The 25,085-nt window shown below is 34.4% G+C and overlaps 5 protein-coding genes, 1 long non-coding RNA gene and 1 other non-coding gene across 8 annotated transcripts; 5 read left to right on the top strand and 2 right to left on the bottom strand.

The window, feature by feature from the left end:
* Nucleotides 1–324: 324 nt before the first annotated feature.
* LOC116024121 (zinc finger CCCH domain-containing protein 55-like) lies at nucleotides 325–4,316 on the bottom strand. 2 transcript variants are annotated; one of them, XM_031265028.1, is made up of 4 exons: nucleotides 4,124–4,316; nucleotides 3,194–3,532; nucleotides 768–2,820; nucleotides 325–633 (listed from the first exon to the last, which is right to left on the bottom strand). In XM_031265028.1, the coding sequence occupies exons 2-4, from the start codon at nucleotides 3,475–3,477 to the stop codon at nucleotides 595–597; spliced, it is 2,376 nt and encodes a 791-aa protein (XP_031120888.1). In that variant the 5' UTR covers nucleotides 3,478–3,532; nucleotides 4,124–4,316; the 3' UTR covers nucleotides 325–594. The 2 variants fall into 2 exon arrangements, with proteins under 2 accessions (XP_031120888.1, XP_031120884.1); XM_031265024.1 differs by having other exon boundaries at nucleotides 4,128–4,316.
* A 3,396-nt stretch (nucleotides 4,317–7,712) lies between these two features.
* LOC116024138 (uncharacterized protein At2g24330-like) lies at nucleotides 7,713–11,281 on the top strand. Its single transcript, XM_031265040.1, has 6 exons — nucleotides 7,713–7,907; nucleotides 8,664–8,939; nucleotides 9,647–9,791; nucleotides 9,897–10,006; nucleotides 10,258–10,675; nucleotides 10,743–11,281. The coding sequence occupies exons 2-6, from the start codon at nucleotides 8,667–8,669 to the stop codon at nucleotides 11,021–11,023; spliced, it is 1,227 nt and encodes a 408-aa protein (XP_031120900.1). The 5' UTR covers nucleotides 7,713–7,907; nucleotides 8,664–8,666; the 3' UTR covers nucleotides 11,024–11,281.
* Nucleotides 11,282–12,878: 1,597 nt separating this feature from the next.
* LOC116024226 lies at nucleotides 12,879–14,181 on the top strand. Its single transcript, XR_004099486.1, has 2 exons — nucleotides 12,879–12,991; nucleotides 13,744–14,181. It is a non-coding gene; the product is annotated as an uncharacterized LOC116024226 (long non-coding RNA).
* Nucleotides 13,065–13,157, top strand: LOC116002477. The gene has a single exon (XR_004094476.1). It is a non-coding gene; the product is annotated as a small nucleolar RNA Z221/R21b (small nucleolar RNA).
* Nucleotides 14,182–17,013: 2,832 nt separating the features above from the next.
* Nucleotides 17,014–18,490, top strand: LOC116024210 (pathogen-related protein-like). Its single transcript, XM_031265113.1, has 4 exons — nucleotides 17,014–17,183; nucleotides 17,443–17,575; nucleotides 17,655–17,956; nucleotides 18,184–18,490. The coding sequence occupies exons 1-4, from the start codon at nucleotides 17,049–17,051 to the stop codon at nucleotides 18,328–18,330; spliced, it is 717 nt and encodes a 238-aa protein (XP_031120973.1). The 5' UTR covers nucleotides 17,014–17,048; the 3' UTR covers nucleotides 18,331–18,490.
* Nucleotides 18,491–20,256: 1,766 nt separating this feature from the next.
* Nucleotides 20,257–22,098, top strand: LOC116024218 (pathogen-related protein-like). Its single transcript, XM_031265119.1, has 4 exons — nucleotides 20,257–20,427; nucleotides 20,542–20,674; nucleotides 21,335–21,636; nucleotides 21,727–22,098. The coding sequence occupies exons 1-4, from the start codon at nucleotides 20,293–20,295 to the stop codon at nucleotides 21,865–21,867; spliced, it is 711 nt and encodes a 236-aa protein (XP_031120979.1). The 5' UTR covers nucleotides 20,257–20,292; the 3' UTR covers nucleotides 21,868–22,098.
* A 551-nt stretch (nucleotides 22,099–22,649) lies between these two features.
* LOC116024202 (glycolipid transfer protein 3-like) lies at nucleotides 22,650–24,589 on the bottom strand. Its single transcript, XM_031265104.1, has 6 exons — nucleotides 24,192–24,589; nucleotides 23,950–24,005; nucleotides 23,723–23,853; nucleotides 23,453–23,588; nucleotides 23,044–23,193; nucleotides 22,650–22,868 (listed from the first exon to the last, which is right to left on the bottom strand). The coding sequence occupies exons 1-6, from the start codon at nucleotides 24,406–24,408 to the stop codon at nucleotides 22,833–22,835; spliced, it is 726 nt and encodes a 241-aa protein (XP_031120964.1). The 5' UTR covers nucleotides 24,409–24,589; the 3' UTR covers nucleotides 22,650–22,832.
* Between the last annotated feature and the right edge of the window lie 496 nt (nucleotides 24,590–25,085).

Below are 25,085 nucleotides of genomic sequence, written 5' to 3'. Positions count from 1 at the left end.
AAAAGTAAATGAAAGGTGAATTTTTGCATTTAAATTCTTAAAAAATTAAATAAGAAAATATTTAATTAATTAAAAGAATAATTATACGAAATACGGAGTAATATTTACTTTTAATTAATAAAATAGTTATAATAATTTTAAATTTATTACTATTGACAGAAAAAAGACTAGATTAACATTGATGTATAACACATACACTGGAAATACATGAAATTACCTAAATCATATATTATCACCACAGATTAATCGAACACTTGTTATCACAACTAAAAAGTCAATGCACTTCTCATCCTCCTGATAAGAAACTATGAAGTGAGGCAACAATTAGACACCAACAAACATGTACTCAGAGTATTTATTAAACCCAGAGAAGAATAATGAAACACCAGTGCCCATATTTAATTCGCAGATCAAGGTTAAATCAGAAGGATTTTAACTAAAAAGACAAAAGGAATATATCAATATATATACATAGTATCGGGGAAATTCAGGCTAACTCCACCCCAAGGGTGCGATAAACTTCAATTTTCACAGTTCCAACTTTGGTGAAATATTCAAAATAGAAATGAAACGAACAGACCAAATAAGGGAGTTTCAGGCATCGGGTGCCTTTAGACATCGCTCAACATATGCCTGCAACAGAGAATACAGCAAGGGGGTTAGCATGTGATCTGACATCTCCTACTTTTGGTCATCATTATATTGATATGCCTGAGAATTGAATTCAATGGAATTGAGTGGACAAATTAAAGAAGCTTAGTATTCACCTGTACAAGTTTGGAGAGTTTGGGTTTAGAATAGGACAGATATTGCTCTATTTTCTCTTGCGTCTTTGGGATGTGGTCTCCTTGGATTGTACTAGTGACTTTATCCACCACCTTCTTAACAATAGTCTTGTGTACTTCTCTGCTCATTCGGCCTTCTTTCCAAGTGGGCTTTAGGATCTCTTTAACAAACTCTATAAGAGCATTCTTGAACAATCGAATTGCTTTATCATCTTTATTACCGCTTACCTCTTCAGCCTTCCCATGGACTTCCACATTGTCCGAATGCTTATTTTCTTGGCCATCATCACATTTGTTGGCAACTATTTTGTTGTTTCCATTGACTTCCAAATCCGTACAAAGCTCCGGTCGCTTCAATAGTGGATCTTTATTGCGCATCACATCTGAACCACCAACATCATTTTTTTCTCCAGCTCCAGGATTCACAGCAGATAAATTCAATTTTTCTAAAGGAACCTTAGTTTTCTGTTCATCCAAACGGGGTGCATTGACAAGAGGCATCATAAAGTTTCCAGAGGTACACAACTCAACACTATCACCAGGGGCATGATATTGATCTGGATTAGGCTTTGCACTGAACATGGGAAGTGCAGAACTGGGATCAGATGGTACCACCTCTAAATGTAGTTCAGATTTCACAGACTCATTTCCAAATGTAACCGTGGAAGAAGTGGAAGAGTTTTTCATTTGAGATGCAAGCTTGACAAGTGCGGCAGTGGAAAGATTATGAGGGAATTCCATACTTTGTGTATCTGTTGAACTGGCAGCTTCTTTCTGATTTCTCGGTCTACTCTGATTCGAGCTGGTGAAGAAAGAAGGTTCAGAGCTTACAGTCATATTTTCACCAACTTCGTAGCTTTGTCCAGGCAATAAAACCGGATGAACACTGTTCCTGGAGCTTTTCACTTCGTGTAGTGCATTAGGCCCAAATTTACCCTTGTCCTCAAAAGTATATGGCATAACAAAAGAATTCAAAGACATTTCAGGTTTCATGACTGTGTTGGAAAGATTGACGCCTGAAGCTTCTTGTATTTTACCCTGTTCATAAACATGAGAACTTCCATTTAAACTTTGGGATTGTGAGGCTATGGAAGTAGCCGTTTGCCCCTCACTGTCTGTTAATTTTTCCAGAACAGATCCAGAAGTGTTTGTGTCTCTACCATTTGGGGAAGCCATAAATCTTTTTGGGTGTATCCCAATTTGGGAAAGGTTTGAGTCCCTTTGTGCATCATCCCAATTTGGGCCACTTGGGTGTTTATTCTTGCCATCCAATCTGCCCCCACCTATATTGTCAGAGGGTCTAGTTTCAATATAGCTAGGGGTGGGACCATCATGAGAGAATTTGCAGTTTTCATGAAAGCACTTCCCAGCTGCAAAATACTTGCACAGCTGTTTAGTGCTTTTAGTTGGTTCACGCTCCTGAACATAATTGAGAGATGCATTCTTAACGCCTCTTTCATAGTTATCACTAGAAACGCCAACATGTGAGAATTTACATGATGCACCCCAGTGACACTTGCCTTTAATGAAATCCTTACAAGTGATCATAACTCTGTTCCGTTTCCTAGTTTGATCATGCTCTATATCATATGCATCAGGAAGCTCATCCCGGATCTCATGACCTTCACTATTAGCAGATCTTGAGACATGTCCATGCTCTAGCCTGTTACCCAATGTTTCAGCCAAGTCATCCTCTAACTGAAATCCATCTGTACTCTTTAAGTTATCTGCATGAAGGAACCTACACTCACTACCTTTTCTACACTTCCCAGTGGCAAAATCTCTGCAGGTCTGTGATGATATTCGAGACCCATTCCGTCTATCACCCCATCCATGTGGATCACTTTTATAATTATGGGGAGGACTGCGACTCCTGCTTCTGGCTTTCAAGTTGCCCCTATCCCTACTCCTGCTCCTGCTTGTACTTCCACTCCTTTTCTGCACTGGATACCTAGCTCTGTCCCTTCTCCTACCGGGACTTCTGCTCCTGCCTTCTCCCCTTCCCCTGCTCCTGCTCCTGTCTCTTGCAGGGTGCCTATTACATGATAAGCAATGCAACATCAGTAAAAATCCTAATTATATGAAGAATTCCAATTTTTCCACATCCAATAATGGTAGATTATCCACAATTACAAACAAAACTTGAGCGTGCAAACATTTTAGAGGTTTCAAGCCCTTGTGCAGTCCAGAAGGTGCCTAATATTGCACTCCATGCAAAAACTTCATTAAAAAATCATTTATTTCCACTGTAACTATTCGAGCACTTGTCACTTAAGTAAAATTAGAGCATGTAAACATACACCCTTAACAGTGAGAACATGACTTAATCTCTCACTAAACAGACAAAAGATGAGTCATTTTTCTTGGTGCATGAAAGATATATCATTTAATACAAATCAATCACCGACCTGCGGCTTCTATATAAGTCTTTTTTCCTATCAGCTTCTTCAGTTTCTGGAACTCGTTCCCCATGTTGGCTGCTCCTATGACTCTCCTGGGGAACATTTTGTGGTGATAAGTCACAACCAGAGTGATTCTTGGAGGAAAAATCAGTTTTCGAAGCACTGTTTTCCTGATAACTAGGATACTGTCCCCTTCCAGACCATGCATTTTTATCATTTGACTCAACACGAAGAGAAGTATCTTCTTCTGCATCCCACAAACTTTTGCGCTTTCTTACACTCTCACCCATTGGACCCCTTTATTAATTAATGTCAACAATATTATCTTCCAGTGTGCAGTATGATCTGAAAGACAACAGAACAGCAGCCATAAGTATTATGTTAAATAAATTAGTCTTAAAATCACAGAAACACAGTATACTGATTAAATAAGCAGAGTCTATTGCAAAGTCAACCAAAAAAAAAAAAAAAAAAAGAAAAATCCCAACATAAATAACACAAGATTATTCCCCACAGGTAAGCTTTCAAGCCACATTACGCAGCTTCACACAGTGGGCACAAAGTTGTTCAAACAGCTAATGTTGAAGACACAAAATCACACTTCAGATGCACAATTTATTTTCTTCGGTCTTGATCAAGATCCGCAGCTGCAGGCTGCAGCTACTGAAGATATACACGAATATGATTTCATTAAACCAGCACCGTTTTCATAAATATGTTGACAGATTTCAACAAAATATGACCAATTAAAAAAACAATAAAGTCAAAATATAAACTCGCTGAGTTACAAATTTTCCCAACACGGGCGTTAGATTAATCGAAAGAGAATTACGGGAAGTATGCGATGCAGCAATGGAGAAATCAAATCTAATATATCATTGAGCTAATTATAACCCTAGGTATCGAAGAAACAAACATAACATGCACAATACATACGTACTGCGAGAGAAGGGTGGCTATAGAGAGGCAGATAGATAACGGCAAAATAGATCAGGGACGAGGATGTGGGTTTGTTCCTTCTTCGTCTTCGTTTTCCTCGTGTTTCTTTCTATCTTTTGGTTTAAGGTTTTCTCAGAGTAGAGTGTCGGAGTGCTATTGGGTATTGATCGACCCGAGCCAAATTGTCTTCGCAGCCTCTTTGTTCCGAGAGGACCCAAAAATTATAAATTAATAATAAATAAATAAATAAAAACTAGGAATAAGAATCAAATATGTTATCGAACTGCACACAATAATGTAATTAGACCACTGAATCTAAAAAAAATTACAATTGAGTCTCTAAACTAACTCTTTACAGGTTCCTAACAAGTTAATCTAAATTTATTTAGTTTTAATAAAAATAAAATAATTATTTAAATTAATATTTTTTAAAAAAAAGTTCATCTTCGGCCATGGAGACGAAGTCCGACGAGACGAAGTTTTCTGTTTTGTTTTCAAAAAAAAAAAAGTTTCCTGTTTTTTTTTTATTAAATAATTAATTCTTAAAAATTATTTTAAACAAAATATTTTTTTATTTTTGGTAATTGGTTAGAAACCAGTAAATTGGACAAATTACATGAAATGTGAAAGTTTAGAGATTCAGTTATAATTGTTTTTAAGTTCAGTGGACTAATTGCATTATCGTATGCAGTTCGATGACCTATTTGACCCTTATTCTTCAAAACTACCCCGTAAATGATTTCTCGTCCGCTAATAAGAGCCTATAAGCTAAATAGATAATTAAGTGAAAATTATTAAATAGACCTTCAAACTTTACCTAAAAAGCTAATCCGATATTTAAACTTTTTAAAGTTACAATTAAACACATTAACATTTTTTTTTTTGAGCAAAAAAGTCAAAAATTATGTTACTAATGTATGTGATAACATGTCACTTTAAATTCGACATCATTTTCAATCAAAAAATGAATCATGGGCACCTTCTTCGACAATATTTGTTGTCACCTCTCCGAAGAGAGGCAACCAAAACTAGTCGCCGACCTCGGAGAGAGGCAACCAATGATGTATTAGTCGTAAAAATAGCTCAAAATATTAACCGAGGTTTAATTGTGTGTTACATTAATACCCTACTAATAAAAGTGGATGATCTTGTTGGCAGGTATCTTCATCGACCCCCATTGATCGTTATTACCATCCATCTCCATTATTGACAACCACCACCATCCAACTCTAAGCTCGCAACCTTATGATCATATCTGTTGCAGTGTTCACCCAGAACATTCACCACAAAATTCTTTTTAATTAATTTAAAAAGAAAGATTAACACTCGCTTCAAACTCCCTGTATGGCCAAATTAAATACACCACCAAAACGAAAAGTGTTTGAGAAACACTGTTGATACGGTGAAATTAGAACCAATTTTTCCTACAAAATCTGATGGGTTCTGTAACGTAAAATATATAATAATAATAATAATAATAATAATGGTTATTTATTTTTCATATTTTATCTATCGTTAAATAAATGTTGATTTATGGGGGATCAACTCAATTAACATGGACAGATTACACAATTAAATACACCATAAATTTGTGGGCACAGGAAAATACAACTGGAAATTCATAGTTGCACACTTGCACTCAAAAGAATATGGTACAAACATTTATACACTAATTTAATATAAATTGATTGATTTGTATAATTTAAAATTAAATGAAATTTTATCAAATAACATACTCCGTAATATTTAGTATGAAAGAATGGTACGTGTAATATATTATTCATACTTATTAAATGTGTATACTCCTTCCAATTTCCATCTTGAAATAATATTATTATTTACTGAATACACACAATTTAAGAATAGTGTTAATAATTATTTTTTACCTAGACAATGCTAAATACCAAAAAAAAAAAAAAAAAAAGGAGCATATATTTTGATATATGTATTGTCGTATGATTTGATTAGTTCTCAATAAAGTTCGCAAATTCAAAAGTACTCCGTAATTAAATATGATTTGATTAATAAATAATTTTCATGTAAACAATGTTAAGCAGTTTCGAAAGGGTGATCGGGTGTGTGAAGTATAATTATCGTATCAGTCTGTCTAATGCGATTTACTTCAAATGTATAGTTTGCCAGTTTGGTTGTATGTTTCTCTCGTCACCCACTAAGGAAAATAATAACAATGGGTTCGATTGCAAGTTCCTATTGTCATCGAAAAAGGTAAATAATGAAAACAAACTTAGTCCGCACAAGTTTAGCTCACTGATTCAGTAGGTCCTATTTAGAGAAAGAGACAAAAGTTCGAAACTCGATTGCGGCACTGTGGGATTATGTCCAAAGTAGACATATCACTCCAAAAGTTTTGGTAAATAACAATTATGTCAAACTTCTAATAAATTTAAAAAATAAATTTATGTATAACATTTTGTTTGTAAAAAACATTCTATATTTAAATGTATTACACTCTTAAAAGTGATTTAAAATTTTGTACTAAAAGGATTATACATAATGTAAAATACTAATCCATGATGAAAATTTTAAATCATTGCATTGTACGTGTAGTAGCAATTATGGAGTATATCAAACTCTAAAACAAATCAGTTATTTTGATTTAAATATTACTTCGTAATTAATAACTATAATATTTGAACATGTTTTGATGTATGTAAAATGTTATTTTGAATAGTTTAATTTAAATTTTGTAGGATCATTTTTAAATAATTAGTGTACAAATTTAAGAAATTTGGGTATGATTGAATTAAGATAAAATGGTTAAATAGGCTCTCGAACTTTACTTAAATAGTCAATTAGGCTTGTAAAATTTTTTTAAAGTTGTAATTAAATTTATCAACATCTCACTTTAGTGCAATAGAGTCCAAAAACCAATTAGTAACATGCTATTACATGTCACTAGAATTTCAGTCAACATTCCGTCAAATTTTTACTAAGTTCGACAAAATTTCTCTGCAACAAATTGATTGATGACCGTAGAACGGTCACGCGGTCGATTTTGAATTAACGGATAAGGCAATTGGGTTGCCTTCTCCCCCCAGTTGCCTTATCCGTCAATTTAAAATCGATCAGCGACCGTTCTACAATTGTCGGTCGAGTTGCTGTCAAAAGTGTCTTTGTAGGTTGTCAGAATGTTGATTGAAACCTTAGTGACATGTAGTAGTATGTCACTAATTGTTTTTTGGAATTTATTAAACTGAAATGAGATGTTGACGAGTTTAATTGTAACTTTAAAAAATTCAGAGGCCTAATTGACTTTTTAGATAAAGTTCGATGACTTATTTGATCATTTTTTCCCTTAAATTAAAAATAATAATTGTGTAAATATTTGATATTAAAAATTTTAATTTTTAAAAGTTTTAATATATCTCTTATGCATAATGAAATATAATTTTTACAAGACACAAAAATGCTGATTTTTTAAAATCAAATTAAAAAAATTCAGATATGATTATTACATGACATAAAAGAATTTTACAAATTTTCCGCAAACAAGCTTGAATAATATATTTTTTAAAATAATATTTTAAAACATGCTAAAAGTATTCGTACGATCATTTTACGAGTTTCTACCCCGCTGTGAGGGGTGTTTCTTTTACGAGTGGGAACTGGGGAGCGGCGATCGCTATTTCCGATACCTTTCCGATTTCAGTAATCTTTTTCTTCAAAAAGAAGATTTATAGAAAAACTCCCAATCTGCAACAGACGCGAAATCGATCTCAATTCAACGCAAATTATCGTTTCATACAACCTCCTAATCCAGGTAACGCAATTTAGTATCTCGTACTGTAATTCATGCTGTTATATATATGCATAATTCGATAATCATCTAGCAATAGATTGTTCATCGTTTGGAAATAATCTTTTAATGTTCGATTTTGTTATTATCACTTTTGTGTGTGTTTTTTAAAAATATGTTACTCCGAATAATTGAGTCTCCTTTGCATTGATGTCGAACTGTTCTTGACTACACAAATCATCTCACCTTTTGATAAACTTCGGAAGTTTTTCATCACTTGATCTCCCGAAACTATGGTTGGTTTGGTGTTAAGTGAGATATTCCGTTTATCTGTGGTGCTTGGAAGTTGGATTATAGTTGGCGGAGTTAGTATCTGGATTATTCGATTAATCTTGGTTATTTATTTATGAAATGTGTTCTCAAGATTGAAGGTTTGAAACTAGTTCTCTTAGTGGACATATGCTTACCTGTATTTAATGGAGTTTTGTTGTTGTTGGTTTCAAATTTACTTTAATTTGCTTATTGTAGTAATACGTTATTGCTTATGAATTATTCTGTTAAACAATCTATCTATAATTATGTATGGCCTTTGGAGTTTCTTTCTATCCTTCTTGTTATATGTTGGAATGATAAGTGTAGTGAAACATTCACCGTTCACGGGCTGTTAAACAGCCTTTTTCCACACTGATCCATCTCTTCATGAAAGGATGAAATTTCCCTCTCTTACTTTTCACAGAAAGGATGATTTCCCTGCTCTAACTTTCAATTTGTAATTTGTAGGAAATGGATGAGGGTTCTGAGAATAATGCTGGGAACATTGCTAGCAATGTGCCTACCACAGCCACCGGTACTGAAGTGAAGGAAAAGAAGAAGAAAAAGAAAGGACTGCTGTCTAGAATATGGAATTCAATATTCAGATCACACGGAGATGATTTTGAGAAGAGACTGAAATATATTTCAAAGGAGGAGGCTGCTATTATTGCAAGAATTAAAAAACGTTCACAAAGTTGGAGAGGAATGACCAGGCACCTGATTATACTTTCTGTACTGTTTGAGGTAATGCTTCCTTTCACCTATTCTATTATTTTAGTATAAGCAAATGCATGAATTTTCAGATCCTTTCTGATCTCCTTTTAATTAACACATCTTTTGGATTATGATGCTCACTTCTGCTGCAGAGTCTCATTCTCTGCTTGGGAGTGCTTGCTAAAGAAACTACTGCTTTGTTGCATTATTTATGTTAAAGCTTAATGACATATTTGTACACTGATTCATGTGCAGCTAACCACTTATATTTGGGCTGGGCAACCATGGGCAGGTCTTAAGTAGAAAGAATTTGTTAACCCATGCCCTTAATTGATAACCCTTGATGGTTGCTTACTTGCTTTGCACACAAAATTTAATTTCAGGTGTCTTATTTTTTGAGTAGCTTTTTATAGCAACTTTGATTCGCTTTTAACCCCTTTGATATTGGTGACTTTATAAGCATTTCTCTTGTAGTGTTGCACTTTTCGTAACTCCCCTGAAACGTTGTTCAATGAATTGATTGATAGTCTCAGGCTCTGCTTTAATTTGACTGATGCTGAACTGTATTACATGTATTAACTTTCTTTACTTTTGGTTGTGGAATGCAAAGCTGGCAAGCACCCTACTTAATATTTATTGTGCTATTATTTTGATATGATACATTTCTACGATTTACTTGTTAGAAAGAATGACATGTTTCTAAGAGTCTTGGCTTAGGAAATTGTATTCAATGGCAGGTTATTGCAGTGGTTTATGCTATCGTGACTACAAGACCACATGACTTGGACTGGAAAATGAGGGCTTTGCGAGTTTTGCCTATGTTTCTATTACCTTGCTTATCTTTCCTTACTTATTCAGTGATTGGAAGCTTCATGAGGATGCGTAAGTACTTTGTCTTATTTAGCCTATCTATGCCAAAGCAAGTTCTCTTAGTTTTCTTCCAGTCTGTCTTTTGGAACTTATTCATTCACTATGGCTTCTTTATAGGTGAACGGAAGGACCAGAAAACCTTGGAAAAGCTTCGGGCTGAAAGGCAAGCCAAGATTGATGAGCTTAAAGAGAAGACCAATTATTATACTACACAACAACTCATTCAGGTTGAGATAAATTGATACATGTATTTTGTTGCTTCTTTCAATTATTTCACCTGGTTATACTATATCACACCTTTGATTTTTTGGCCATTATAGCTTTTCTGAAGCACTGATGGGAATGCTTGCAATAGATTTGAGCCATATCAACAATCACATCTTTATAAAACATCATACTTTGTGTAGCATAATCTACCATCTTGATAACGACAAGGATTAGATGGGTCTCTTATCTCAGTGTTGAGTTTTTGGTGCAGAGGTATGACACCGACCCAGCAGCCAAGGCAGCTGCTGCTACTGTACTTGCATCCAAGCTTGGTGCTGATAGTGGCTTGAAAGTTTATGTGGGAGATGAGTCTAAGCAAAATGCCCCTAGTGGAAGTAGCAGTGACGTTGAGGTTGTGCAGTCCGGGGGACTACGAAATCGAAAGCAGGTCCAAACAAGATCTAGTAGCACTGGAAGTACTACAGTGGATCATCGTGAAGATGAAATGCTTAGACAACTTGATGGTTCTGATATGAGCCAATATCATCCACAGGTTGTTGAGCATTATAATCCAACAAGTTCTAGCACACAAGATGGAGGATGGTTAGCACGAATTGCGGCACTGCTTGTGGGAGAAGATCCAACACAATCTTATGCACTGATCTGTGGTAGCTGTCATATGCACAATGGTAGGATGTGATACATCATTTTCTGTAATTGGAAGTATACGAATGTATAATCATGTTTGCTTTGCAGGCCTTGCTAGAAAGGAAGATTTTCCTTACATTACATACTATTGCCCACATTGCAAGACTTTGAATAGGCCTAAGCATCTTGGAGATCTTGTCACATCAGCTTCCAGCACATCCCATTTGACATCCTCTTCTGCTGAGCCCGAGACTGAGGCTGAGGATGAGGCGATTCAAAATCCTAGTGGCTCTAGTTTGGATGATGTCTCTGCCAGTATCAGCTCTCTGGTTGATCCCTTGCTGATGAATGAAGGTGATATGGTAGTATCTAATGCTCCTGGTAGCTGATATACTTGTTTGTTTTGTTTTTGTTGTGTGTATTAGTTATAGGTTGGTTCCTCGTGTCTCTTTTTCTGTTTGCTAAGTTGCTGTAAACGATGTAGAAAAGAGCATTTTTCCCCTTCGCACTCGCCTGAATATTTCCCAAGTTTACCATGAGCCTATCTAGACTTCGAGTTTAGATGACTGAAATTTCGTGGACTAAATGTAATTAGATAATGGAACATTTTTGTTCATATCAATCCATGTTATTTATGAGTCACGTAATCCTCTATGAAAATGATCAGTTTTGGATTGGTCCTTAATAATTTGAAGTGTAGAATTTTTCTATGAATTTTATTCGAAGTGGTATTTTTATTTTTAGTGTATAACTTACATATTCATTTTATTCAAAGTGGTGTTTATTAAATTTTATTTTGCAATAACCTTTTTTTTTTCTGTGCAATGTTCAACTTAAGGGAATACATATCTTGGATAGGTTTAGTATCTTTGATCAAATTAACATTTCATCTTTAAAATTTTTTGTTAGGGTCTAACAAATCCATATGTGAATTAAAAAAAAAAAAGAAAAAAAAGAAGCTATTGAGAAAATAATAAATCAAATCTATTCATTAAATTTCAAAGGGATTGATTTACGAGGTTGTTTGTTGCTTTTCAAAATTAATTAAGATGTTTAATGTTATATTTGAACAATACCAATTAAAGTACTATAAAAGTTATTTCAAACATTTGACATATTTAAACTCTTGACAAACTTTTAAATCTCAACATATATATGTGCATGTGTGTTTGTGTGCGTACACATTCTTTCAAGGTTGTATGTATGCGTAATGTAAACTATATATTATATATTATATATATATATACATACTGCAATCAAAAGAATATGCTTGACAATGAAATATGTATGAAAGAAAATTTGGCAAAAAAAAAAATGTAACGTCGTTTAAACTTTTCCAATGAAGTACAATTTTATATGGTGATTGAAGATCTTCTCTTCATGGTGAAGTATTATCCATCTTCAAATATGTAAAGGAGTGACAAGTATGATGAGAGAATCAAATGCATTATATTTATTTGAAAATTTTGTTAGTCGGACACAAAAAAAAATGATATATATAATTGAATAATGTTTATATTCACCAGTTACTTTGGGGCAAAAGATCCTATCTCATGTGCCATATTTATTTTCTTTGCCAACAAATGTGAAATCTCTTACCTCAAGGGCATCACATCTTACTCTAATGAGATGATCGAATTTATTTTCCATTCATTTGATGAACCTGACTCCTAATTGACTCAATTTTTCCAACGTCAAAAGTTTCACCAAATATGTAAATAATTTTCAAATATTTTAAATTATCAATAAATTTTGAACTTTCATAGCAACCAAATAGAGAGTGTTTGGTGCCATTAATTTTCCCTGTAAAATTATTCCTATCAAACATAAATTATTTAGAATTTAAATTATACTTTATTCCACCTTATTCATTTGTACAAAATTACAAATCATTTGACTCCTATTTCCGATCATTACAACCAAATAACTTGTTAAGGGTTTAAGAGTATGACCCCAAAACTAAAAATGTCATGTTACATAATAATTGATATCGTGTAAAATCAACTGAGAAATATACAATTTTTAAATAAAAATATAATACTTTGTTATGTATTTATAGAAAAGTATAATAATATATTTGTTTACCTATTCTTTTGTGGATCAAATACAATAATAAACCAACTGGGCCAATTCCCAAGTTACCCAAATAGCGTAGCAAGCAGAAGTTTGGGTGTTATATTGGGCCGGGGCTTACTATAGTCAATTATCTAGCCACTCATCTCCCCTTTCCGCCCCACCCGATGATTGCGTGAAAATTAGGGTTTAGTGATGCCTCATTTCTCCTATATATACGTTACGTCTGCATATCTCGTCTCAATACAATCGTATATGCTCAGCCTCCATCCTCAACCTGTTTGGTACTCTCTCGATTTCCTGATGTTTATTATACATAATTTATATGTTTTTTTTTTTGGGTGAATATATTAGACGGAGCACTGATGATATATAGAGAAAGTCATGCACCACTCTGATTTCTTTGAGAGTGATGATAATCTTCTCCTACCCATACTAATTTCTGAGCTCCTTTTTCCTGTTTTTGAAAACGTACATATCTATGATTTTCTGCTGATTTCACAGTCAAAAGCGTCTTTTTTTTTTTTTTTTTTTTTTTTTTTTTTTTTTAAATTTTTGGATTTTGCATAGACATAATTTTTATGGGCCGAATGATGTGATCTTTCTGATCAACCATGATGCGGACCGTACAATTAGCTCAAAGCTTGTGTGGAAAACCTTTGGTTACTGATGGCTCAATATTTGGTTATTTATATTATTTGTGGTTTTCGAGAGAGTAAAATCGGGTTGGAGGATTGGGCTGAAGGTTGATCGCAGTTTGGACGGAATTTGGGGAAGTGGAAAGAGAGTAAAGGGAAAGGGTTTTGGAGTGGGTGGATATTAAAGACTTGAAATTCTGAAAATGAATGCTCTAGTCTTTCCTATTCCACCCATTCCAATCTTTTCCCATTAGAACTCCCTTTCCGACTGTTCCTTTCTGCTATGTTTTGGTTTGTCATTGAATAATTTATGCGACTCGGTATATATTTGAAATACATGTGATTATGTTATTGTTTTGGTTAACTGCTTTGTTACTTATTTGTTTCCTTGTGGTTAGTTTATGGAACAAACCGCTTGCAAAGGCAGAGTATCAGCTCTGCCATTGTTTGATTTGTTTCTCTTTCTGTCGTGGAAAAAATGGTAACTCAACTGGATTCCTACCCCTGCTGTCACCGCACGTGGCCCAAGATGCGATTCCAATGTGCTATTGGCTTCTCTATGCTTTTCCTGCTACTCCATGGATAAGGAATTTGGTTTTCAAGGGATTTACATGACTCTTCATTGGTTTGGAATGTACAATTGTTATGTTTCAGTAAATTTAATGTAATCTTAGATTTTGCTGCTGTATTCAGATTCAAAAGCAAGCATGCTATTGTACATAGAAGTCTCTTTCTATGCGTGTTACAATTACCTCGATGTTTGAATGGTATACCTCCTTTCTGTCGCAATGTAGTTTTGTGGTTTAGTTTATCTGAAATTTTGTTGATAATCACAATTTACCACATTGTGTTTTCTAAACCCCATATGAAATTATCAGCACTGCTTGTTGTCTTTTCTGAATCCCCCTACCAAAATGCAGGCCATGCACTTGCACCATTGACCATGGTTGTCTCTAGTTTGATTGAGCTATAATAGTATTATATATATATATATATATATATATATATATATATATTATTTTTAATAAATGAGTTCTTTTCAAACTTGAATTGATTGATCAGCAGCCGTGTTTGCACCCCTTACACTTAGAGCATAGAGAGTAGGGTCCGAAATAGTGTTTCAGTAAAGTCTAACACTTTAAACAATAAAACAGTTCAGTGTAAATTATGTTATTCGGGAGTGAATGGTGATCTGGTTAAGAGTTTTTCCAAATCCGTTTATAGCTGCCCACTTNTTTTTTTTTTTTTTTTTTTTTTTTTTTTTTTTTTTTTAAATTTTTGGATTTTGCATAGACATAATTTTTATGGGCCGAATGATGTGATCTTTCTGATCAACCATGATGCGGACCGTACAATTAGCTCAAAGCTTGTGTGGAAAACCTTTGGTTACTGATGGCTCAATATTTGGTTATTTATATTATTTGTGGTTTTCGAGAGAGTAAAATCGGGTTGGAGGATTGGGCTGAAGGTTGATCGCAGTTTGGACGGAATTTGGGGAAGTGGAAAGAGAGTAAAGGGAAAGGGTTTTGGAGTGGGTGGATATTAAAGACTTGAAATTCTGAAAATGAATGCTCTAGTCTTTCCTATTCCACCCATTCCAATCTTTTCCCATTAGAACTCCCTTTCCGACTGTTCCTTTCTGCTATGTTTTGGTTTGTCATTGAATAATTTATGCGACTCGGTATATATTTGAAATACATGTGATTATGTTATTGTTTTGGTTAACTGCTTTGTTACTTATTTGTTTCCTTGTGGTTAGTTTATGGAACAAACCGCTTGCAAAGGCAGAGTATCAGCTCTGCCATTGTTTGATTTGTTTCTCTTTCTGTCGTGGAAAAAATGGTAACTCAACTGGATTCCTACCCCTGCTGTCACCGCACGTGGCCCAAGATGCGATTCCAATGTGCTATTGGCTTCTCTATGCTTTTCCTGCTACTCCATGGATAAGGAATTTGGTTTTCAAGGGATTTACATGACTCTTCATTGGTTTGGAATGTACAATTGTTATGTTTCAGTAAATTTAATGTAATCTTAGATTTTGCTGCTGTATTCAGATTCAAAAGCAAGCATGCTATTGTACATAGAAGTCTCTTTCTATGCGTGTTACAATTACCTCGATGTTTGAATGGTATACCTCCTTTCTGTCGCAATGTAGTTTTGTGGTTTAGTTTATCTGAAATTTTGTTGATAATCACAATTTACCACATTGTGTTTTCTAAACCCCATATGAAATTATCAGCACTGCTTGTTGTCTTTTCTGAATCCCCCTACCAAAATGCAGGCCATGCACTTGCACCATTGACCATGGTTGTCTCTAGTTTGATTGAGCTATAATAGTATTATATATATATATATATATATATATATATATATATATTATTTTTAATAAATGAGTTCTTTTCAAACTTGAATTGATTGATCAGCAGCCGTGTTTGCACCCCTTACACTTAGAGCATAGAGAGTAGGGTCCGAAATAGTGTTTCAGTAAAGTCTAACACTTTAAACAATAAAACAGTTCAGTGTAAATTATGTTATTCGGGAGTGAATGGTGATCTGGTTAAGAGTTTTTCCAAATCCGTTTATAGCTGCCCACTTGTTCAAATTGGGTAAGGTAGTACAGACTGCCCCTATCCAAGCCCACCAGGGGGCTTGGATTGGATCCACTTGGACTGATGGTTTTGTTATATAGGTGCTTTTGGAGCTTCATCTGTTTTGCTACTCTGCCTCTCCTTGCCAGTTGAGTTTCCCACTTGGTTTATGCTGCTGCTGTGCTGCTATCTTACCCATTCTCTTGCTGATGGGTGCAGTCTTCGCAAGGCACTCAAGCTGTATTGTCTCATTTCTGCCTCAGTGATTCCACTGCTTTTTGGACCTGCTGGATGCGACTATATTTTTAATCCCAGATTGAAATATTGAGCTTCCCATGGGCTTTTTCTTGGTTGCTAGAGAAGATCACATTGGGATGAAATTCCATTTCTTAATCTCTTGCAAGAAATGGCCTTCCTCCTGCTTCGTAGTATGATCTTGCTCTTAGTATCTCTTTGTTTTGTAGCTTTTGCTCGAGTTTGGCTTTTGATTGTATTGTAGTTTATTTGTGTATTGACTTGATAACTCTTGGATTTTCTGTTTTGGGACCGGGTATGCCCGTGTACTTGTATATTTTTTTTGGGTATATGCATTAACCCGGGAGATGGCTTTTGGGTATTGAACTTAATAAGTGGTTTTTGTTTATTACTTATTTTTTTAAGATGGCTCTTGCGTATTGAACTTAATTATTGTTATTTATTACTCCGTATTTATTTATTTTTTTAAAATGTATAGACTACTTGATCTGTATCGTGTAAGGCTTTGTTGCTTTTGAACTTCATTGGTGTATTTGCACGTGAGTTGACTTCATAGGTGTATTAGCATGTGAGGTTATTATGATTGTAGATAATTTTATGAATAGGTGTATTAGCATGTGAGGTTATTATGATTGTAGATAATTTTATGAATGGCGGGCTTTCATCGCAGCACCCAAAGTCCCCAAAGGTGTAATATTATATCAGCCTGCAATGACTAGATTCCTTGTTCATGTTCAGTGTTACCAGAACTGTTGAATGAAAATTCAATATTTAAAGAATTCACTTCTTTAAAGCGTGGGTGTGGGTGTGGGTGTGGGTGTAGGTGGAGAGCATTGTGGCTAAAGAATAGAACCACTACAATGGCTTGTTCAGGTACTGGTGGAGACAAATACAGGGACTATCTCAGTGAAGATGAGGTGAAGAACACCAAATGGAGATCTGGTCCTCCTAGCTATGATGTTGTAGACAAGCTTTTTGAAGAGGGCAGAACTCATGTATGCTATATTCTTTACTCTCTTCCTTGTATTGCACCAACTTTTTCTTGTTTTCTTGTCAATCCCATACACCAAAACGCAGCTACAAGTTACAAGTCCGACTCCCATCCGCTTATTGGCCTTCTTGATTCAAGCTGGCCAGCTATATCCAACTTAGGCTGGTTTACCAACTTGTAGTCGTTTTCCATGGCCACGGCCATTGTGTTTGGATATGATTATAATGTTGTTATGAAGACTGTATGATTGTGTGTTATAATAGGTGTGGCCTGAAGGATCACTGGAGGAGAAAGTGCAGAGGCTTATGAAGACATGGGAGATGGAGTTGGTGCACAAGGCAGATCCTAATGATTATAAGACACTTGATCCTACAAAATTTAGACTCTTCGTCAATGGTATACGCAACTGTATTATAGGTGGATTTTCATTTTTCAGTGAGAGTTATGTACCATAAAGAGTAGTGTTTTTATGCAGGGAGAAAAGGTCTATCCTTGGAAGAAACAGCCAAGATTGGAGGAAGCTACAATGTCTTCCTCCAAACCTCTTTGCCCGAAAAATATCGAGTATTCAACCCTGAAGATGAAACATTTGTTTCATCTCAGGCTGTTTTCAGGAATGCATTTCCTCGTGGATTTGCCATCGAGATCCTCCAGGTCTATTCAGGACCGCCACGAATAACATACAGATTCAGGCATTGGGGTTACATGGATGGCCCCTTCAAAGGCCATCCTCCTACTGGAGAAATTACTGAATTCTTTGGAATGGGCACTTTCGAGGTACCTCATCTTGTGTATTGAATAATACATATGCAATCACAAGGCTATTAGCTTTATTGGTTTAGTCAAGAGCAACTTAGAGTGATTTACTTTCTTTGATTATTTTTTCTTGTTATTCTAACAAATAATAATAATAATAATAAATATGTAGTTTCGCTATCAGGCGTTACCATTACAAATTTTCTTTTGCTTTGAACTCTAACGTTTTGAATGGTATAATTGAGCAGTTGGATGAAGAGTCTAACAAGATTGTGAAATCAGAGTTGTTCTTTGACCGTGGAGAACTTCTTGGAGCCCTGGTCAAGGGAGGAAGCAGTGATGAAGCTGCAACATCTGAAGCCCCTTCAGCCTGCCCTTTCATGAAAGGAGCTTAACTTTTTGCAGGTTGATTTACCAGTAAAAGAATAAAATGTTTGAACAATAAGCGATAACTGCAGAATGGGAATTTGTCAATGCATTCGTTCTACTGTATTAATGTGCTCCTTCTATCCAACTTCATCATGTTTTCTTTATAAAAATGTACGCTTTAACTTATGTGGTAATAAGAGTTTGAGTGATTTTATTTTATGGAAAGGAGTGTTTCGTTGAAATGAGGGAGTTGAGGGGGAAAGAAATTATAATTTTGTGGAAAAATAAATTTCATTGTTCAGTCAGTAGGTGATACGCACTAGGACTATTTGTGGGTTGCCTTGTAGAATGCCACTTGGTCGGCCACTCGGTCGGATCACAGCAGCTTATTGTTAGTTGTGTTGCTCATTTTGGAGATTAAAATTAGGTAAATATGCACTAGGACTACTTGTGGTGGAGATTAAAAAGCCTAGTGTTAGGTAAATATGCACTAGGACTACTTGTGGGGTTGCTCAGCAGAGTGTTACCCAATCGGTTTGTTAGAATCACCTTATCCGTAACCCACTTTGCAAGTTAGAGAGTTTAGCTTGCACTATAAGTAAAGATGATCCACTTGTGCTTGCAAGAAGGGCAACTAACAATGTGTGAATGATGTCTCTGTCATGTAAGGTAATCAAGTCATAACAAGTTAGGGGTGTGCGTACTTTGATAAATTTTTGGTTAATTGATCGAATTTTGGTTAATGGTTAAAATTTCAGTGAACGATAAATTTTGTTCAAAATTTCAGTTAACTGAATGATAAATTGAAAATTTTAAATATATTTATTTTTATGATTTAAAACTTTAGCTTTAAAAATTAAAGTTCGTTAATTGGTTAACCGGTTAATTTGGTAATACAAAATTCGATTTGTTTAAAAGTTAAAAGTTTAAAAATTTTGGTTAAAACGGTTTGGTTAACTAATTGCACACCCCTACATCAAACCACTTGCATCTGAGCATTAAATGCAAGCCGACTTACTTAGTATAAATAGGGGGGTCCTCTCCCCACTTGCCATATTCACCATATTGTAACACAAAGTCAAATGTAATTGTACCCCTTTTACCCTTAGTCCACTCTGTTAATAGAGGGGCCCAAACCCCTGTGTAATTTATGTAAGAATAGAATTATCGAGAATTTGAAAAGGAAGAATTGAATAAAGACTAAATTTTTTTGATATAATAATAATAATAATAATAATAATAATAATAATTCAAATAATAAGGATAAAATCGTAATTTGTTTTAAAAATTCAAACTCCGCTTGGAATTGTAAATCTTGGGGGATCCTTAGAATTACAATTTCATGGTTGGAAGGAATTACAACCAAATAATAGAATTATGAGTTAATACGCCCTATTTGGTTCCTCGACTATTATGATTTCACCATCGACTTACAAACTTGTTCAATTTTATCCTGTGTAATTTTTACCTAAAATTACCTTTGTTAACAATTGCACAGTTAGAGATGAAATTAAGCAAATTTGAAAGTCGAGCAACTAAAGTGGTGGAATCCTAATAGTCGAGCATCAAACTCTTTCCTTTATACGGAAGGTGGTGGGTTCGAGCCTCAGTGGATGCAACAATATTAGCTCCTTGTGCTTCAATAGGTTGAGAAAGTAGTTATAAACTGCATTGTAATAGAGTCAATAGTATTCAAAAAAATAAAATAAATGGATATTAACTCTAGAATTATACATGAGTGGTTATGAAATCGTCAATTATCACAATCCGTAACAAAGTACAATCTTTACTCTTCAATTATATGAGTATTATAGTACTTCACTTGTCAATTACATTTGAACTTTCAAGCCGCCGGGGACCGGGGTGGAAGAAACGTTTGGTACAGCTTCTCCGATCCCATGAAATATCACACATGAAGTGGCCACCTTATCCTTATATATGTATGCAGCAAATAAGGAAACATCTATCTGTAAAGAAATAATAAGAAAATGGCTTCCTCCGCAGTTGTGGGTGACAAGTATAGAGACTACCTAAGTGAAGAAGATATGAAGAACACCACATGGAGGTTTGGTCCTCCCAACTATGACGACGTCAACAAAGTCTTTGAAGAAGGGAGAACTCATGTATGTATGCAATATTATCATGTCGCTTTTAATTTAATTGCGGTACGGTTGATATTAGTATTTGTGATATTTGGTTGTAATTAATAAAGTTTATTATGTGATATATGATTGTAGGTATGGCCTGAAGGGTCATTGGAGGAGAGAGTGCAGAGGTTACTGAAGACTTGGGAAATGGAATTAGTCCACAAGGCTAACCCTGACGAGTGCAATACTCTAGACCCTAAGAAATTCAGACTTCATGTCAATGGTATATCATTTATAGCATTTTTTTTTTATATTCAACATATGATATATAAATAATAAATATATGTCCGACTATTAATTTAGACATAACACACTTTTTTATGCGAATCTTAAGTTTAGAATGGAAGCATCCTTAAATTTATGGAACTGAACCTAAAAATTAATCGAGGTTTAATTTAATTTTTTTTCCCCTTTTGTGATGAGAAAAATTCGTAGTCACTTCCTATTGCAACTCGATCACTTTTACTTTTTCGTTTTTTATAATCCCAAAGTATGATACCTTATAACTTCACAGTTACAAGCCATTTTCTCATTATTTTGAGTCTCTTATTTTCTATTTTTATTGGCATTACTATATATAGTCGGATTTCAAAGAAACGGGCTTCATTTTTTTTTTAGCTTCTTATTAGTTGCAAGAGTCCCATTGCGGTTAGCACCTTTTTAGTACTCCTTGAGCTAATCCCTCATTGTTTTCGCCCATTAAGCTCAGAAATACATTTATTTGCACTTTTGATCCTAGCTAATAAAAGATCACAAGAAGGTAAATCAACTTAGGTTATTTATATTTAACCGACTCAAACTATGAAAATTAATAGACCACGTCCACTCAGAGTAGAACTTAAAACCTTGTGGTTAGGTTTAACCAACTTGTTTTGTGTTATAGGGAATAAAGGGTTGAGCTTGGAAGAAATTGCAGCTCGTGGAGGAGGTTACAATGTGTTTTTGCAGACATCGTTGCCGGAGAAATATAGGATTTATAATCCCGACGTTGAAACAACAAATTCATCTAAACTCGTGTTCCAAACAGCGTTTCGACGCGGATTTGCCATTGAAGTCCTGCAAGTTTATTCAGGACCACCAAAGATTGTGTACAGCTTCAGACACTGGGGTTACGTGGAGGGTCCTTTCAAAGGCTATGCCCCTACTGGTGAAATTGCTCAATTTTACGGAATGGGCATTTTTGAGGTATCTAGGCTATAAACCTTAACAAATTAAAACAACATTAATTTCTCTGTACTGTATCGTTTATGTTTGGTTTTATTTTAAAATGACCAGATTGATGAAGAATCTAACAAGATCGTCAAGGTGGAGTTGTTCTTTGATGGCGGAGAATTGCTTGGAGGACTAATCAAGGGTGGCTCCTCCGATGAATTAGCTACAAGTGAAACATCATGTCCTTTCATGGCATCCAAGTAACCTTGACTTAGACACGTGGAACGTATTATTGTCACTCTATGCTACATTACTATATTTAGTATAATAGAAAGAACTATGTCGTTTTTAGAAAAAATTATAAATAAATTTCTTATGGTGTTCTAGAAATTTTAATTTTTATAATGTTGATTGTGAGTTAATTATCAGAAGGATTTGCTTTGTTGTAAAATATAGTATGAATAATGGATTCAAAGTGTAGACTTCTTTATTAAATGTATGTGTTCGTAATACAATATTGGCTTTCTTGATTTAATCGGTTTTAGATAATTTTAAAGTTATAGTCTATTTAAAATACATATTTCTGACGATAAGACAATAAATTAGAATTTAGAAACAAGATCAACCTAATTAGACTTGTTGGAAAAAAATACCAGTAATAAAGGAAAAATTCATTGGAAATTGTAAAATTCTTAAATACCTCAAGTAAGACATTTAAAATTTTTTAAAATATACATCAAAATTAAGATTGTGGGTATTTCATGAATGGCCAGGCAAGTTTCTATAATTGTTTTATATAAATTCAATAATAGTAAAAATAATATTGACACATAAGTGATACCCTACTATAACATGTAAAATGGACTTAAGTATTGCATTTTTCTTGTTATTTCAAGGGTCTAATCGGAAGGTTTAATTAATTTATTTATTTGAAAATATTTATTTATATTTTAAATTCAAAAGCTTAATTACACTATTGTTACTAATTAAAGGCTTATTTTACTACAGAGTATTTTATGTGTGCAACTCTTCTATGCAAGCATTAATTTTCCATTGGGCATCTCGGAATATCTTTATTGGAGTAACTGGGAGGAATTAAAGAAGTGAAATGAAAAATATTTATACATCTATACTTGTATACATTTGTACATTAAAGCAAAGGAATTGGAGTTGTCTAACAGAACTCCACAGATAATATGTATGACCAACTTTGAGTTTCTTGAGTTCCTTCAGGTGGCTTTTAACCTGTTCAAACCATATGTTTCCTACACTCACAAAACAACAAAATAAAATATTCATATTCGATCTTTCCAAAAAAAAAAAAAAAAAAAAATCATATGGGAGATTCTAACAAGCTTAGCTTTAAAGAGCTCAAGGCATTTCAAATGGCAAATAGTTTTTTTTTTTTTTTTTTGAACAAAATGGCAAATAGTTAATTACCAGAACATTGTGAATTTCTTGTAAAACAGGTACTAATAATGAAACCAAGGTGCGGATTTCCTTGTTAAGGTTGTCATTACTGTTACTTTCTTGTTTGCTCATCAGGATCCTCATAAAACTTGTGCTGTCTGGCACAAGTTTTACAGCTATCTGCACATCAACATTCATATAATACTTTTGAGGAGGGTATGAACTAGATAAATCTCGTTTTAATTAGCATAACCAGCAAAGTAGCACAAAGAGATAAACCAGTGTAAATTGTTAATTGGCTTAAATCAAAACGCTAATAAGCTGCTCCTGAGAGTTGAACTTGTAATCTTAGTTTGTAGTTACCAAGTTAACAACTCGATCGACCAACTTGATTGGGGTTATTGAATATATGAAGACAGTACAGATCAGAGGAGCTTACTCCATAGGCAGCAGAAGAAATCCAACCATGCCATGGCTTGAGAGTGATGTTGTACGACTCTTCCACTGCTTCTTCCATGTTCCTTTCCAGATCTTCTACCAGTAGTTGCAGCAGAGCTGAGGTGAAGTCCAGTGATCTGCAATTTGCACCTACACTTTAAAGCTAGCTAGCTAGTTTGCAAGTAAAACATACAACATTCAATCCTGTCACGGGCTAACCTTAATGCAACTGTAAGGTTAGAGGATCGACTTTGAGTCAATCAAGGCTTACCTGGTGAGCCAAACCAAGGCTTTACTACAGCTGGGACCCTTCTTGGCACTTCCTTCATTTCTCTCCTTCTTCAGAATCTCCACCATATTTGAATACAATGAAGGATCTGAATCATGCAACTTCTCCAATCTCTGCAGGTAAATATAATATATTATTTCAAGAAATTAACAAATTTCAAATTCAAAAAGATATACTAATAAACATGTATGCCACACAAGTAAACGTACCTGGATATTTTGATGTACATCTTGTCTCAGAACAAACATTGTTGGTCCAATCTTATCTGAAAAAAACAACCCAGATTTCTATAAAATCACAGCAGTTCAATTTTTTCTTGCTCAAGCAATAAGAACCACAATAACTATACAATTATCTCCAACTTACACCACTGTATATATTTATATATATATTCAACTCATACAAGCAATGGATGCAGAAATTAAAGAGGTATTTAAACTGGGAAACTAACCAAGAACCTGAAGAAGGCAGTTGCAGATAGAGAGAAAAGGCTTTGTGGGAATATGCAGAGTGGTGTCATAATCGCTACCATCTTTTGCTTTGATCAAAACCATGCTAGATAGCTCTTCAATGGCAGACTTCATTTCTGAAGCCCCCATCTCCATTTCCCTTTTCCTCTTCATTATATTCAATTCCTTCCTGATTCTTGCTGTTTCAATAACACACATATATTTATATATAAACACATGTATACATCACCCAACTGGGAGCTAAAAAATCCTTTAAAATTGCAGTACTAGCTGTTGACTTGAGAAATGTTGTACTGGATTTTACATCGTCTATCAGTAGCTGTCTGACAAGGAAATGTGCAGCAAGAAAACTTACTGAATTCTGGGCTTCGGGTTTTGATTTGCGGAGTAGTTTTTAATGTTTGTTTTGTTCAAGTAGATCGATCGGTGATTGTGACGTTTGGAGATTTGACCTTGGAGTTATCAGTTATCCATGAATCAATAATTGTTTATGTTTGTTGTTTCTGTTCGATTTTGGAAGATTCCAGCTAACTATCAATATTTATACTATTTTCGGATAAATTAAGGAGTTAAAGCGAAATCTCCAACGTTTGAAAAAAAAAAAAAAAAAAAAAAAAACTGAACTAAATTTGAAAACAGGGTTTCCCCTCTAATTCTTATTGTAATTGCAAATTCACCCCAATGATTTGATTGAGTCTTTCACTTAAGCACTTTTGTTCCTTGCAATTGGCCCCAATTTCTCTTAATTAATATATTCGATTGAGTCCTGTCCTATAGTAAATAGGAAGATAATACAAATTAGCACTAAAATTAAACTTATTTAATTCATAGAAGGTGAATCCATGTGCAAACTAGTTGATAGCACATGTGAATGG

The sequence above is a fragment of the Ipomoea triloba genome, chromosome 1 (assembly GCF_003576645.1).
Source record: "Ipomoea triloba cultivar NCNSP0323 chromosome 1, ASM357664v1".
Classification (NCBI taxonomy): domain Eukaryota; kingdom Viridiplantae; phylum Streptophyta; class Magnoliopsida; order Solanales; family Convolvulaceae; genus Ipomoea; species Ipomoea triloba.
Note: the sequence above shows the minus strand (reverse complement) of the source record. Positions and strands in the feature narration are given on the sequence as shown.

What these genes read in the sequence shown, in the direction of transcription:
- LOC116024202 (XM_031265104.1), bottom strand. Translation starts at nt 24,408, where the DNA reads ATGTGTGTTATTGAAACAGCAAGAATCAGGAAGGAATTGAATATAATG. An exon ending in GCCTTGGTTTGGCTCACCAG is followed by an intron (nt 23,589 to 23,722) that starts GTAAGCCTTGAT and finishes TGCAAATTGCAG; the next exon opens with ATCACTGGACTTCACCTCAG. An exon ending in TTTCTTCTGCTGCCTATGGA is followed by an intron (nt 23,194 to 23,452) that starts GTAAGCTCCTCT and finishes GTTGATGTGCAG; the next exon opens with ATAGCTGTAAAACTTGTGCC.
- LOC116024210 (XM_031265113.1), top strand. Translation starts at nt 17,049, where the DNA reads ATGGCTTGTTCAGGTACTGGTGGAGACAAATACAGGGACTATCTCAGT. An exon ending in TTGAAGAGGGCAGAACTCAT is followed by an intron (nt 17,184 to 17,442) that starts GTATGCTATATT and finishes GTGTTATAATAG; the next exon opens with GTGTGGCCTGAAGGATCACT. An exon ending in TTGGAATGGGCACTTTCGAG is followed by an intron (nt 17,957 to 18,183) that starts GTACCTCATCTT and finishes ATAATTGAGCAG; the next exon opens with TTGGATGAAGAGTCTAACAA.
- LOC116024218 (XM_031265119.1), top strand. Translation starts at nt 20,293, where the DNA reads ATGGCTTCCTCCGCAGTTGTGGGTGACAAGTATAGAGACTACCTAAGT. An exon ending in TTGAAGAAGGGAGAACTCAT is followed by an intron (nt 20,428 to 20,541) that starts GTATGTATGCAA and finishes ATATGATTGTAG; the next exon opens with GTATGGCCTGAAGGGTCATT. An exon ending in ATTCAGACTTCATGTCAATG is followed by an intron (nt 20,675 to 21,334) that starts GTATATCATTTA and finishes TTTGTGTTATAG; the next exon opens with GGAATAAAGGGTTGAGCTTG.
- LOC116024121 (XM_031265028.1), bottom strand. Translation starts at nt 3,477, where the DNA reads ATGGGTGAGAGTGTAAGAAAGCGCAAAAGTTTGTGGGATGCAGAAGAA. An exon ending in GACTTATATAGAAGCCGCAG is followed by an intron (nt 2,821 to 3,193) that starts GTCGGTGATTGA and finishes ATCATGTAATAG; the next exon opens with GCACCCTGCAAGAGACAGGA. An exon ending in AACTCTCCAAACTTGTACAG is followed by an intron (nt 634 to 767) that starts GTGAATACTAAG and finishes TCTCTGTTGCAG; the next exon opens with GCATATGTTGAGCGATGTCT.
- LOC116024138 (XM_031265040.1), top strand. Translation starts at nt 8,667, where the DNA reads ATGGATGAGGGTTCTGAGAATAATGCTGGGAACATTGCTAGCAATGTG. An exon ending in TACTTTCTGTACTGTTTGAG is followed by an intron (nt 8,940 to 9,646) that starts GTAATGCTTCCT and finishes ATTCAATGGCAG; the next exon opens with GTTATTGCAGTGGTTTATGC. An exon ending in TGGAAGCTTCATGAGGATGC is followed by an intron (nt 9,792 to 9,896) that starts GTAAGTACTTTG and finishes GCTTCTTTATAG; the next exon opens with GTGAACGGAAGGACCAGAAA.